General features: G+C 38.7%; 1 protein-coding gene across 3 annotated transcripts in view; it reads right to left on the bottom strand.

The window, feature by feature from the left end:
- Nucleotides 1-14,529, bottom strand: part of gnai2b (guanine nucleotide binding protein (G protein), alpha inhibiting activity polypeptide 2b) — a 42,367-nt gene that overhangs the window by 2,658 nt on the left and 25,180 nt on the right. For all 3 annotated transcript variants that reach the window (XR_006095525.1, XM_042406938.1, XM_042406939.1), the window contains 6 exons: nucleotides 11,756-11,798; nucleotides 9,703-9,844; nucleotides 5,575-5,735; nucleotides 2,970-3,098; nucleotides 763-892; nucleotides 148-301 (listed from right to left, as the gene is read on the bottom strand). Coding sequence is in view for 2 of the 3 variants with exons in the window: in XM_042406938.1 (XP_042262872.1) it covers nucleotides 148-301; nucleotides 763-892; nucleotides 2,970-3,098; nucleotides 5,575-5,735; nucleotides 9,703-9,844; nucleotides 11,756-11,798 (759 nt within the window). In the remaining variant the exon portion in view is untranslated. The remainder of the gene's footprint in view (nucleotides 1-147; nucleotides 302-762; nucleotides 893-2,969; nucleotides 3,099-5,574; nucleotides 5,736-9,702; nucleotides 9,845-11,755; nucleotides 11,799-14,529) is intronic.

The raw sequence follows: 14,529 nt of genomic DNA, 5'->3' as shown, positions 1-14,529 counted from the left end.
TCGCAGGACAGATGACTTTTCCCGTGATCTGCCAGTGAGTCACCACTCTCCCAACTGCAGCCACAGAAATCTATCTGTACTAAGGTTGTTTAACTATTAAAGTATTGCTCTAAGGTGCAGTATTGCCTCTGATATTCCACTGCATACCTGTGTACTCTGGGAAGCAGATGGCAAGAGGGCTGCGAGTAATCTTCTCTTCAAAGAGATCCTTCTTGTTCAGGAAGAGGATGATGGAGGTCTCTGTGAACCACTTGTTGTTGCAGATGGAGTCAAAAAGCTTCATGCTTTCATGCATTCGATTCTAAAGAGAAGCACAATAGGTCATGGCTTATGGCCTCCACCAAAGTGCAACAACACATCAAAGCTGCCACCAGGGGACAATGTTGTTCAATATTTCAAATGAGATGAATAAGCAGTGCAGAGGAGGTGCTGATGTAAATTCATAAGCATTTCAAGAAATTGAGGTTGAATAGTTCAACTCACTTGAATAATTAGCTATTAGTACTTTTATTACATAATTACACACTAGTGGTTCAACTATAAAAGGATCGTTAAAGTAAATTGAGCTAACTTTACCACCTGGAGCTCACTATTATTAAGCCATAATAAGGAGGGATGGGTGATTTTAAATGCCTTGTAAAGACTTAAAATCTAAAGTACCCCATACTAAGAAGGAGCCAGAGAGCAGATTTAGTTCAGTTAGTAAAGTTATATCATCCATGCAGATGAAGACATTCCAGAAGGTGTTTTTTTCCTCCTTACCATCTCCTCATCCTCAGCTAGCACCAGGTCATAAGCACTCAGCGCAACGCAAAAGATAATAGCTGTGACTCCTTCAAAACAGTGAATCCACTTCTTTCTCTCTGAGCGTTGGCCTCCTACATCAAACATTCTGCAAGGGAGATAAAGCAAAGGAGATACATTGTATGTTTGTGTGTATGTGGCAGGGGGAAGGCGGTCACTGTGAAAGACAGTAAGGTGAGGCTAATGGAGAACAGGGTGTCAAAGTGGACATTTTGGGAAGAATTATGGTGAAGAAGGAAGGAAGGCAGGAAAGAAGGAAGAAAGGAGAAAGTTAGGATGACATTCCATCCCTGGATGTACATTAAGATTTCATGAGGTTGCTCTGAGAACAAAAGTGGTGAGGAGGTGGAGAAGTAGCCGTCAGATATCTGATAAAAGACTGCAGGGTCAATGCAGCCTGTAAGAGGCAAGCCTTTATATTCAGAGCGAAGCACTGGTTAATGGGGAAGCTGAACACTGTGATGGAAGCTGTTAAAGGTGTGAGCAAAACCCTACAGATGGCTGAGTTGACATCAGTACACCACACCCAGGATAACTGCCATACTTTGATCATGCAGAGGACAAAAATTAGGTTTAGTAGTAGTGGACCCTCAAGAAGTGGCATCTTGACAAATCTAAATTAAGCAATTGTCAAAAGATGACATTTATCTGTATCTAAGTATTTCAATTCCACACTTATTATGGCAAACAGGACAGAATTATAAAAACGTGACTTTCTTCTTATTGATTTCCTCCATGCATTATTCAGGCCAAATATTGAGGCTGTGCCAGGAGGTAAATATCGGAGAGTTTATCAGGAAGCAGGTCACGCCAGAGCCATGTGGCTGCTGCTGCTTTTTTTTATTAGCCAGATCTGTTTAGTTGGATTGAAAACTTAAGATCATCTCACCAAAGCTTTGAGACAAACCACTAAAATCAGTAAAATCAGAAGAGACTGTATTTCTTGTTATTATTACACCCACGTTCTCTTCATATATACATTCTTCTATAACAGGAATTGGATGTCTATCTGCTGCAGTATAGACCCTGCTATAAATGTTTAAACACTCACTATATATCTCACACATCCTCTATTAAGAGACATATCTATACATCCATTATTATCCCACACAAGTGCTCAGGCTGGGTCAGAGCATGTTTTATGTAAGGTTTACTGTACCATGGAGGACATACTCAAATGTTAGCATTAAATAAAGCTCTGGTTTTATGCAGCGAGAGCAGGGTGGGCAGGATCTATTTTATTTACTCAGCTCTCAGTGCAATGGTGATAATTAAGATTTTAATTGCTGGTATAATTTGGCTTCTGAGTAGCTGAGTTGCACATTTCAGGCCAGGAGGGTCAGTCGCCCTTTTGATGCAATTAATGTTGAGACCATAATTAAGTTGACCCATTTCTGTTAAACAAGGTACATGGCCAGCTTTCATTATGGTTTTGTTTTGCAGTTTAAGAGCAAGTGTGCAGGATGCTGACACTGTGATGTCACCATGATGTCACTGTTTGCACTTGTAGGGGGAAAACAATTGTGATTATGGAGAGGCTCACTTGGTAACTGCAATTATTGGCCTATATTTACCCTGTTATTTTAAAGGAGTAGTTAAACATTTTTGAAAATACACTAATTTGCTTTCTTTTTGCGTGCACATACATTAGATTAATATCAGTCTCCTCACCTCACTCCTAGAAAAAAAGCAAATAAGCGTATTTCCTAAAATGGCCAACTACTCCTTTAATGTCCAAGCAAGATTTATGCATATGTGATCTCTCAAAACAGCACCAGTTGCATTTTATTCAGTTTATTGGTGATATTTAATGTGCTCATCTGTCTGTATTTATCATCAGACAAAAAAAATGATTGATATAAGTAACTGGGAATTTTAAATGTTCACCAACATGTACACTGCAAGCAAGCATCAGAAGTGAGCGGACACTACGGGGTCAGATTACCACTCAGGTTACTTGATGTCAAATACAGCCTGTGACTGTGTGTTGCTCAATGAGAGTGCCCTGGACTCACATTGTTTGGCTAAAGCACTTGTTTTGATGACAGGGAGACAGGGTGAGAGAGGAATTTCTTTTCTATTTTTTATGACTTTATTTATTTTTTGTTTCCAAAATATCTGAAGTCTATTAATATTGCTGTGAGGTCAGTGCTATATGGCCTTACTTGAAGTGCAGTTCCTTGAAAGTGAAATGAGTCTCCACAATGCCAGTAGTCTTGACCCGAGTTCGCAGCACATCCTGCTGGGTGGGGATGTAGTCTGCTTTGGCTATCCTCTCCAGGTCATTCAGGTAACTAATAGAGAAAGAGAGACACAGCAAGAGAGAGCGAGGGTGATCACAATTTCAGTATGATTTGCAACCTGCAAGAGAGAGAAAAACAGAAACAGTTATACACACACACACACACACACACACACACACACACACACACACACACACACACACACACACAGGTTACTGATGCACTTGTGGTGCATTAACATCCGAAACAGTCACATTTTACTGGACTACTTTGATCTGTAAGGGACTCTAGCAATTTAGTGAACTTCACTCTGTGGAGTGAGTCATATTCTGCTGCATTCATTAAACAGACTAAATTTTACTTGACAGCATTTCATTAGACAGTTTAAGTACCTTTTAAAGGATTGTGCTAAGTAGAGTCTTGTAATAATCAAGTTATAACAAAATACATTGCACAGGTTAATAAACTGGTTAGCCGCCCAAAGTTGCAACTCTGAACTGTGGTTGGGAGAAATCAGGTTTAATTAAGCCTGACTTATGGCTGTAACAGGTCGAACCAACTCAGCAGTGAAGGGTAGTGATGTGAGGTCAGTTCTGGCAGACAGCTGGGGTGCGCTGCTCAGCAATTGACTGTTGGCTAAGTCTCAACTCCCTTTGTTACTGTTGCTGCACCTGTCCTTTTCATTCCTTGGTCAGGACCTATGCAGTTTACAATGGCAGATTTGTCACTCACTGTAATTTTTGACACAATGATTTCACAGAGGAAAAGTAGACAAAAACAGGCTTCTAATTTTTAGTCGGTGACCATTAATTTTGCTGGCTGAATTGACGACTGTTGGTATTGTATTTTCTTGAAGCTTGCTGGCTGTCTAATTTTTGTAGAAATCTTTTTTTTCAGTGCAGCAGGTAGCTAGTAAGCCATATTGCAAACAGCATAGTATAGAGACAGTTTAAGTTCAGACGGTTATTTAGTTCTGACACAATGCTTAGCCAAGCTATGGGTGGACAATTTATCATTCGCTTGTTACATCAGCTCTTGGGACAATACCACTCTCCCAAAGGTTTTATTCCTGAGATGGTTCACCAAATACATACAGTAATTGCTCCTGTGTTAGCTAATGTTAAATGTTATTTATTGTTTTGCTCCACTTTAGTGAATTTGATGTATGATATTAGTAAAAAAAAAAAAAAAAAGATTATTTACTTGATCTATTTAAATACAAAATCCAAGGCGATCAGTAAGGCTCAATAAGTGAGATCATAAAAGTAAAATTAATAATTTTTGGCTGCTTTTCTTTAATGTTCACTCTCCTTTTAGGTCCCCCTTCACAATCCCCTTTTGCCTTTTTCCTGTTTTCTGACAGACTGTTGGTCAGTAGGGGAGTGTGGAAGCATGCCCTACTTATACAAGCATTGCATCATCATCCAAGGCCAGCTGGGAGCTTTAGTGGCCCAGCCAACCTATGCTTCACAGACAGAAAGAGATATCTACAGCATTTCAGTTATACAGATCTCATCATTCATGTATGTTACGTCCCATCTGACAAGACCTGTCAGACCTATTGAAGGGAATAATAAAATAATAGATGATTAAACATTTTTCTGTCTCATCATGGCACCTATTACAAAATATTTCCACTCAGTCGAATGGGATGACAGAATAATTATGAACATATCACACAAAGCTTCATTTCAGTATATTGCATAGCTGCAAAATCAATTATATTATTTTCAACCTGTCCTAAAGTACACAAAGGAGTCACCTGGGGGATTTATTATCACATCTCAGTTCTCAAAGTTTACTTGGAGGCTAATTTTCCTTGAAGTAAACACAATTTTTCAAGTCCCACTTTTTCATCCCTCAAGACAAACTATTCTGTGCTCTGCTTATCAGGTTACAGTATTAAAGAATCAACCCCAGAGAGGAAGAAATAATCACTAAATAGAAGTTATTGGACTATCTTTCCGGTCTCTATAGCTCCTTAGCGAAGGCAAAGACAAGTTTACAACGGCAGAGCATATGAGAGAGGCTGAGAGGACGTCACCATTAGATCCATTACAACACCTAGAGAACAGCCTCCCTAATGGCAGCAATATTCATAATAATAATAATATTATTATGAGACCAAATATGACACAGACATCAAATGAATCAGCACAACCATCAGCCAAATGCAAACAAACATCAAAATCTATCTCAATGTCACCTTCTGAGCTGTTTTATATTATTGTGACAGGTATGCAGGAAGAGAAAATGAATATATTTTACAGGAGGTTTCTCTCTTGGCCACATTTATATTTATACTGGTGAAACACAGAGTTTGGTGTATGCAGGAGCCGATTTCATATTGATTAATGTATAAGTGGAAGAAGATATGCAGAGACAACACTGGTAGTGACAGCCTTAATATTACAAAAGTAAGTAGAAAATCATGGATTTAATCAAAGAGTTACTTTCGAAATACAAACATGCATTTGATTCGTAATTGGGATCACAGAAGAAAATACACACACAAATTCAAACTCACTATGCTGCAGAATCATTGAGTTGGTATTCTCGCGACCGTGCGAAGCAACTCTGTATACCGCTGTCAGCCCACAGTCGCTTGATCACATTGGACAGGTCATCGGGAAAAATGCCCTGTTCTTCAGCGGCCGCAGATAGAGCAAAGAGCTGCTGGGCATCGTCCTGCAGGGGACAACAGGGACACAGGACAGGCTTGTGGACTGTACTGCCAAAACATACTTGAAAACGGTTCCTCCACACAGGATGAAATAACCTAACCTGTATCAACTGTATTAATCTGTGCATGGATTAAAAAATACTAATGCATCATTCAGGACACAATACAGTAAATTTTGGTAATTACATGTTTATGAACTATAGAGACATGGGCACGCTTAATGAGAAAACATTAAACTCCAAGAATGATCAACAGACAGTGACGAATCTTCTTGGCCATTTAGTATATGGATAAATAATGCTTTTTCATCAGGCTGTGTTTCTGAACTACTGCCAAGGAAGCAGAGGTTATGATTGTAGCAATATGATGTGATGATGATATCACTGATAAACCCATGCCAGCCAAACTGGGCTGAGCACAAGTGAGATATGTGAGATAAATTGGTGTGACTCAAGGTAAACAGCATGCAACATTGCTATAGCAGAGTGGTTTGATTTCCTGTTGTTTGCCACCTTGCATGTGTCTCTGAATTCTCCATTTTCCAGTTGGAAATTAAACAATCCTCTCCAAGCTTTATCATCAATGAGTGAAATGATAAAAATATAAAAAAGTAATAATTCATTCTTTGTCTTCCCCATGCATTTGTGTGTGTCAGCATAGCAGTTGGTCTAGTTTATTGCGATTGAATAAGAAAGTATTCAATGAGAGTGAAAAAAATATTATTAAGTAAAATGTCTGTCTCAACATGCTCACCTGTCAGGCAGCGACTGCATCTACACATCTTTTGTGGATATAGTCATGTTTTTAGATCTTTCATAGATTTCCTTCAGTCGATTGATGTTTATTTACCTTGTTCTTGGTGATCATTTTCATTATTGATTAATCTGTTGATTATTTTCTTGATTAATCAATTAGTTGTTTGGTCCAGAAAATGTCAGAAAATGGTGAAAAATGTCGATCTTTGGGATTTGGGATTTTTTTTCCCCCAGGCACAGTGTGAGAGTTCACTGCTCCACTCACATGATTTTCCATTGTTTTGAGGGTAGTCCCGCCGAGCCATGACTCAAGTCGAGCTGTAAGTGTTTTTCCATTACACAGCACAGCAAAGTAAAATTAAAATATTTGCATTTTCTGAAGAAAATGCGCATGAGAGCTGCAAGCTGTTAGCTGCTGCTCTAATTTTAAAAAAAATCTTGTAGCACCACCTCCAAGTGAAATTGTATCAAATGCTACGGACTTGTTCAGCATTACCATAGAACTTTGCTGAATTTGGTTACCATGGAATATTACATTTCAGAGATATGACAGTTAATAAGTAGTATGGTGATGGTTTATTAATGGACACAAGGGCGGCTGTTGGTGCCATGCTTCAATATGTCATGCACATTCTCATGGAGAACTTGTGTACCAAGTTTCATTTTATTATAGATAACAGAATTGTAGAAATATCATGTTACTAACAGTAATATAGTAAACAGTAATATTACAGTAGCGCCCCCCTGTGGGAAGAATTGTATCAAATGTTATATACTTATATACACTGCAATGTGGCTGTATGTACAACATTCCCAAATCTGCTTGCAATCCAATTTAGCACTGAAGAGTTATGGGCCGTTAAGGGCATCAGGCCACGCCTTCAAAAGTTTGGTAACCAATTACAGACAAACAGTAAGTGATACCCAAAAACGAACTCATAAGTTTTGTTCAGGGTCATCCAAATATGGCACGTACCGAGTGTACCAAGATTAGATGAAATACGTGCCAAAAGAAGCAAAAAATGTGCTTACCAAAAAAAAAAAAATCCAAAATGGTGGAACATTTTTCCAGGTGCAAATGGGCGTGGCCTATATCAGTCAAATCAGCTTCATCCAAGGAACACCCTATGCAGGTATTGTTTTGCCACACCTCACAGTTCATGAGTTATTAGAAATGAGCATATTGGAAATGAGCATAATAGGTCCCCTTTAAGTTCAGCTGTTGGAAGTGATTGTTACCTCACTGAATCTTTGAAACTGTGATACATTTGTTTTGCAATGTGCTTTCTGCTCCCTCAGCCTTAGCAGAAAATCGCATGAATGATGTTTGAGTGTGCATGTTTTTGGTTCATCTACATTTTTTGTATTTCTGCATGCATGTGTGTACACATACAGAATCTGTATGTGTGTGTGTGTGCCTTTTCACATTGGTGTTGTGTGCAAGTACGGGCGGGCTAGCACACTAATTGTTATGTGTGAGAGTCTGTGAGAGTATTGTCACATACACACAGCCATTTGACAAATCTGTCAAAGGGGCGGGTGAGGATGGGGGGGGAGTCTATCTATCCATCCTGCTAATGACCGCAGCAGAGTCCTCAATCTCTCTATTACAGCTTCAGTTACAGAACTCATACACTGGCTTCACTGTAAAATCACACTGACACACACTCTTCCACAGGAATGAGTTCAGCCGCTGTTAGACCTTGCTGACAGTTTGTTCATAGGCTCGATAAGTGTTCACAGGGTGCAGAAGACTGGATCTCTGCCTGAAACTGTGACTTGTTGATATTGATGGCGGCGTGTGTATTTGTGTTTTTTGTGTGTGCAGGGTGTGTCTGTCTGTGTTTGTGCAATGGTTTGAGATTCAGTATGTGAGTTTGATTCATGGGTTTATGAGCTTCTGTGAGTGTGTGTTATTACACCTAATGATTATTTCCATTAGCAATTAATCTGATTGTTTTGATTACTTGATTAAGCGTTTAATGTATAGAATAGTACAAATATGCCCATTTACAATGATATGACACAGAGAAAAGCTACAAATCGTCACATTTACCTAATCATTGACTTAAAATCAATTAACCAATGATCAAAATAGTCATAAATGAATTTTCTGTTGATCCCCTTGTTGATTAATCAATGGCTGGTATTTATGCTCCATATTCCTAATGAGATGCAAACTGAGGTTCGGGATGTAATGTCAGGCTAGACAAAAAGTAGGAAAAAAACATGCCAGGTAGACATAAAATTGCAAATTACAGTTGTTTAAAAAACAGACACCAGACATTTCTGGGCCACCTGTTAAGCCTTCTTCCCTTTACAGGTGGTAGCCTTCCAAACAAAGAATCAATGTGTGTCATCACTAAGGTTGCAGAGAGCATCTAGCAAATTAAATGTGATGTTAAAATGTGTCCTGCCAGCACTAAATCCAATCTCCAAAACATCCCTCTGTGGCCTGTCTGCTGCTGCTGCTTTACACTTTCAGCCTCCTCTCTGTCTATTCAACTCTGAGGCGAGAGCAGATCAAAGATGGAGGAGGTGGAGTCTGTAAGACAAAGACTGTTTCCCTGCAGGTAACAAAGATAGTTCAGAGAAGCTTTACAGTGTGTTCCAGTTTCTAGTACCATCAGCTTTTTTACCACAGATATGCAGGCTGCTGTGAACAGGTGAATGTTGGAAATCACATGATCTCACATGTGGTTAAAATACTGGCACACCTTGCCAGTGTTAGTGACTGATAAAGGGGTTGTGAGAAACACATCTTCATTCCCAGAGGCTTTTCAGCCTTGAAATAATCTTCGTTCACTGGGTTACACTGTAATATGGATAAGTGAGTGAGTAAAATGTTTGTTCCAGAGATGCAAGCAATATAATAGTTTAAGACAGAAGGAAAAGTGACAGCGACATGGTGAGTAGTAGAAACAAAGGTAAACTGTTCTGATTGTTAATGCTGGGCAAGCATAAGTCTTCAGAACTGCAGATGAAGATACACAACACAACAAAGATTCAATTGATAAAACAGGCTTTGTTTTGCCAAGTGAAGCGCTGTATCTCGTAGGTAAACTGATGCTCTTTGAATGAAATCAGCCTTTCTTGCTTGTGGTCAACCCCTGCTTATGCCATCAGATGTAGGGTTTTGGGAGGATGAAAATAATGAGTAGTGATAATACAATGCCATAACAAATACATAGTGTTTTTGAGTGTTTGTGTGTCTTACCACTCTGGAAGGGTTGCTGTAGTCAATCTTGAGGCTGGCCATGGCTTTAACAATGGCCATAATAGACTGGATGGTGTTACTATAAACCACAGCTCGGTACTGCTTACACTCATCTTCTGAGTAGCCATCTTCATGGATGATCCTGAGATCATATAAAACAAGCAACATTTCTTAAAGAACACAGTAAAATGAAAATTATTATGGTGACAATTTTTGCAGCTGCCCACTCAAAGAAATTTCATAGCAGTCACTAATAACTGATCATCAGTGAGGATACTTTAGTAACATTTTATCATGTTTAATATGTGAGATGCTAACATCTGCTAATTAGCACTAAACACAAAGTACAGCTGAGGCTGATATAAAGTGTTGGGGGTATTTGGTCATAAACTCAAGTTTATGATGATGATGCACCAAAGTTATTGGAAGTAATTCTGAAGGGACCTAAATGTCTTTGCCAAATTTCATGGCAATCCATCTGATATTTGTTGAAGCATTTCAGACCAAACCACAAATGTCAATCTCATGGTAGCACTAGATGAAAAGTAAGAGGATCACCAAATCTATAGGCATCATCCTCGGGTGACCATGGACATCTGTACAAAATTTCTTGGCAGTTCATACACTAGTTGTTGAGATATTTCAGTCTGGACCAACAGACCAACCAACTGACCAGCAGACAGACGTTGCCATTAAAAGAGCAAAGCAACTAGCATGGCTAAAAATAAACTTGCCAAAAACAATAACATAGCCTGTATGTTTCCTACCAAGAAGTGTATACTCTGAATCACATTTGATATGTCAGCATACTGTCTAGGATGATGTGTAGAAGTAGTGGGTTTAACATAGAATGGGATGTTAATCCAGTTGATGCTGTATCCTGAGTTTGACTCTTGCTTCAGTATATTATTACTTTAAACCTGAGAGTGAGGGAACTAACTGTCTGTGAATGCATAATTGTGAGTCCTTTCTTGACATGCAATCATCCAGACTTCATCAGGCTGCAGAGGGAAGTGCAGAGTGAGCATAATAAAACAAATGCTCATACATTCTGAAGTAAAACTGCCTGCTGCTTTTAACAGTGTGTCGATGCAAATGATAATTAATACCAGTAGTAATTTAGCAAACACATAGTTGCCTGTTTTAAGAAAATGGTTATGTTTTCCTAACTTTCTCTGCTGCAGTGTCATAAACACAGGATACTTAGATGTGTAATGTTACATAACAGGCCAATGTTGTGATTGTTTGTGTCTTGCAGGCTGATTTATCTGTATGCTTGTACGTGTTAATAACCTGGCTTCAAAAAGCGGCAGACTGTTCCTGCTCCAAGCTCATAAAAAATGGATTCAATGCCTGGCTAGCCCAGAGGAATGTGAATAATTAAGCCATTTAGAGTTCTGTGTGTGTGTGTGTGTGTGTGTGTGTCTGTGTGTGTCTGTGTGTCTGTGTGTGTGTGTTTTCTGATTGGTGCACAGACATTACATCTTCCGTATTCACTAAGTCTTCACAATATTCTTGTGCTATCAGCAGGAAGAGACAATAACAAAACAGGAGAGGCCATGTCATCCCCTAGAAACCACATAGAGGGAAGTAATATTTATCTGATCAAACCACAATAACCACTATAATTTCTTATTTGAGGGTGAGGGTTGGGGTTGTGCCTCATGGTCACGGTCTGTGTGTGACTCAGAGTCACACAAAGAAGATAAGTTCAGTAAGGAAACATTAAGTGAGAGCAGAGGATCATCAGGTGTGGACTTGGCTTTGGCTTTTAACAGTGCATCAGAATTTAATAATGAGTACATCATCTTCAGCTGGTACAACATTTCCTTTCAGCCCTAAATGAAGAAAACATCAGAACAAGAGAAACATGTCTTGACAGATTAATTATTTTTCTCCTGTTCGGTTCTTTCGTGAAACAAATATTATTTTATTAAACAATCATATTATGAATCATATTCTCTATTATGTAAGCCTGTAGCCAGATTTGGTTACCATCTTTGAGTTAAACAGAAAAGACTAAAATAAGAAAAAGACTGCTGTTGCAACTTACTTCATCTGCTTTACAATGGTGCTCTTTCCAGACTCCCCAGCACCTATTGGAACAGAAAGAGGAAGATTAGAGTTACAAAGGAACTTCAAGCAGCTGTTGCTGTTGTCTTTGTGAGTGGAATAAAGTTGAACTTTGGTTGCATTCGTCTCTGCTTTGAAAACATGGACAACCCGATGATGGCCTGCCTGTGACATCACATTTTGTCCTCCGGGTTGTCTGGTTTATTTATGTTTCCATTTCTGAGGACACGATGTACAGATATGCATGAAGAATTCCCCCATTCATTTCAATGTTTATTTTTCACTCTGATTGAAGACGGGTGCAGGCAAGAGAGATTGTTTCATGGCTATTTTGAGATTTGAGAAGTTTGAGAAGTCAGCACAAAACTGTTAGCACATAAACCTACTATTTTGAATTCTGAATCTAGCGAGCTGTGCTTTAAGAACATTGTCATCATGTTGAAATGAATAAGCCTGAGTCTTTGGCACTTGCCCTGTGCTGTCAAGACCATGCCACCATGCACTGTCCCCTTCACGCCACCTGACCCAGCCCTGCCAACAAACATTAGCCCAGCCGGGGTCTGACAGAGCAAGTGGGACCAGCAGTACTCCCCCCTCACGCTGTCAACACTCATCATATTCACACACATCCAGCACTTTTCTGAGAGAGAGGGAGGAATGCAGTGCCAAGGGAGGGGTGTGAAAGCAATGTCTGGGGCTGCATTCGCTGTCATACGAGATGTCATTCATGTCTTGTTGCTAGACAGGCACAGAGGTAGAGCGGTAGATGAATATCCAGGTGTTTTGTGTCTATACGACAAAAACTACAGTAAGCAACAACTCAGCACACATAAAACAAGAATATGTGGTTATTTTTTAATGCTGCTAAAAATTTCAAGTTCATTTTCAACTTTCTCTTTGATCTTTTTTGTTCCAATTTAATACCTGAATAAATCCTACGGTAGAAACTTTTTAATCTTACTTAAAGCTTATCAAGGTAAAATTATGTAACAAGGCTGCTATTCATCTTTAAGAACACAATGTTTTATCACAGGGTTTCAATAATCTCCTCTTTCAGACTGCCATCTACTTCCATCTGGGTATATCTGCATTTGTTTTCAGTGAGATAAACATATGGAAATAATATTAATATAGCATCAGATTTACAGGCACTTGTATAAAAATGTCCTGTTTCTGAATAAAAGGTGGTTGGTGTAATGTGGAATACTAGTCTCTCTGTGGACACACACATGCATGAAGGTCATCTTCCTGGCTCCAGAATAAAACTGATCCATTAATATTTCAAGCCTGAAGGGAGGAGAACACTTGTGAACAGCAGTGAAAAAAAAGAGTGCATCCTCATTCTTCATGCTCAAGGTGTTTTAGGAGAAACAGGCAGTGTTGTTGTGCTGCTTCAGGGGAAAACTTTTGAATTGACTTTTGATTTTATACTTTTATCAGGTCACCTTATCTCTGCAGCCAGAGGAGAGTAAACAATGATATATAAAACTTATTGCTCCTATTCATCTTCAAGGGTTGAGCTGATATCTGTGTGAAAAACATAAACGAATACTCAAGAGCCCAATGGTGGATTTTAAAGGCCGATATATCAATATTTCAGAGTTAAGGTAAAGACGTATCGGCTAATATTAGTCTTTTACCATACATTTTTTTTGAAAGATTTGATAGGAATTCCTTGAGTGTGGTTAAGAGTTGTGACCAAGATATGCAAAAAGTGTGACATTTTATAGCTGAATAAGCCTAAAAGTCTTACAGCATTGCTAGCAGCTTGTGAGGCTGTACTTACACAGCAGTGTTTTGAGATAAATGCTAACGCCAGCATGCTAAAATGCTTGCAATGACAGCTAACATGTTGATGTTTAAGGGACATAATGTTAATCATGTTTACCATCTAGTTTAATGTGTTAGCATACTAACATATTCCCCTTGCCACCCAGAGAGCCACGCCACTAGCGTGGCTAAAAATAACTTGTCAAAAACAATAACATAAGAGTAAAATTAACTGAAAATAGAATTTAATAACAATAAAATACTACAGAAATTAAAGTTAAATACAGAAAAATGCAGCCTCAACTGTAAGACAAACAAACAAAAAACATTAAATATATTTTATATGATACGATATAAGAGGTGAGCCATAAATTTAATTTTTTGGGGTTATACCTACAGTGATACTACAGGGCACTACAAATTACTGTAAATAAAAATCTAAATAATAATGACAGAATTATGCACCTTATTGTAGTCCTCTGAGCACAAGAGGGAAATGTGTTTCTTATTTCTCCAAGACAAATAGTCTTTAAGTTGGTAATCAGTGTTTCTTTTTTTTTTTTTTTCATAATAACAAACAGGCAGGATGTTAATGTATCCAAATGGGACACCATCAAACTACTACCTTGTCATTAATTCAGGTACAGACATTGCTGACATTTAAAATGAAGCTTAATCGTTAGGGGACAAAGAGCTGCTGCACAGGAATCATCAATTGCCACTGAGCAGGATATTAACACAGTTTATGTGCCGATAGAAAGACTGGATGCATAATTGATTTCAACAACTGTCTCACATGGAGCTCAATGATTTACATGAGTATATCACTGAACATCTACCCAGCAGAGATCATCAAACAATATTGATGAAACATTTAGTGCCGTTATTACAGATAAATCCACAGTAAATTCTAATCGAACAGATGCGTCTACCGTACATGAAGTCCTGTGGTTCAACAGAGTTGGAGCCTCAGTGAGGACTGAC

Source organism: Thunnus maccoyii, chromosome 3 (genome assembly GCF_910596095.1).
Source record: "Thunnus maccoyii chromosome 3, fThuMac1.1, whole genome shotgun sequence".
Classification (NCBI taxonomy): Eukaryota; Metazoa; Chordata; class Actinopteri; order Scombriformes; family Scombridae; genus Thunnus; species Thunnus maccoyii.
This window is presented reverse-complemented; position numbering and strand designations above follow the sequence as displayed.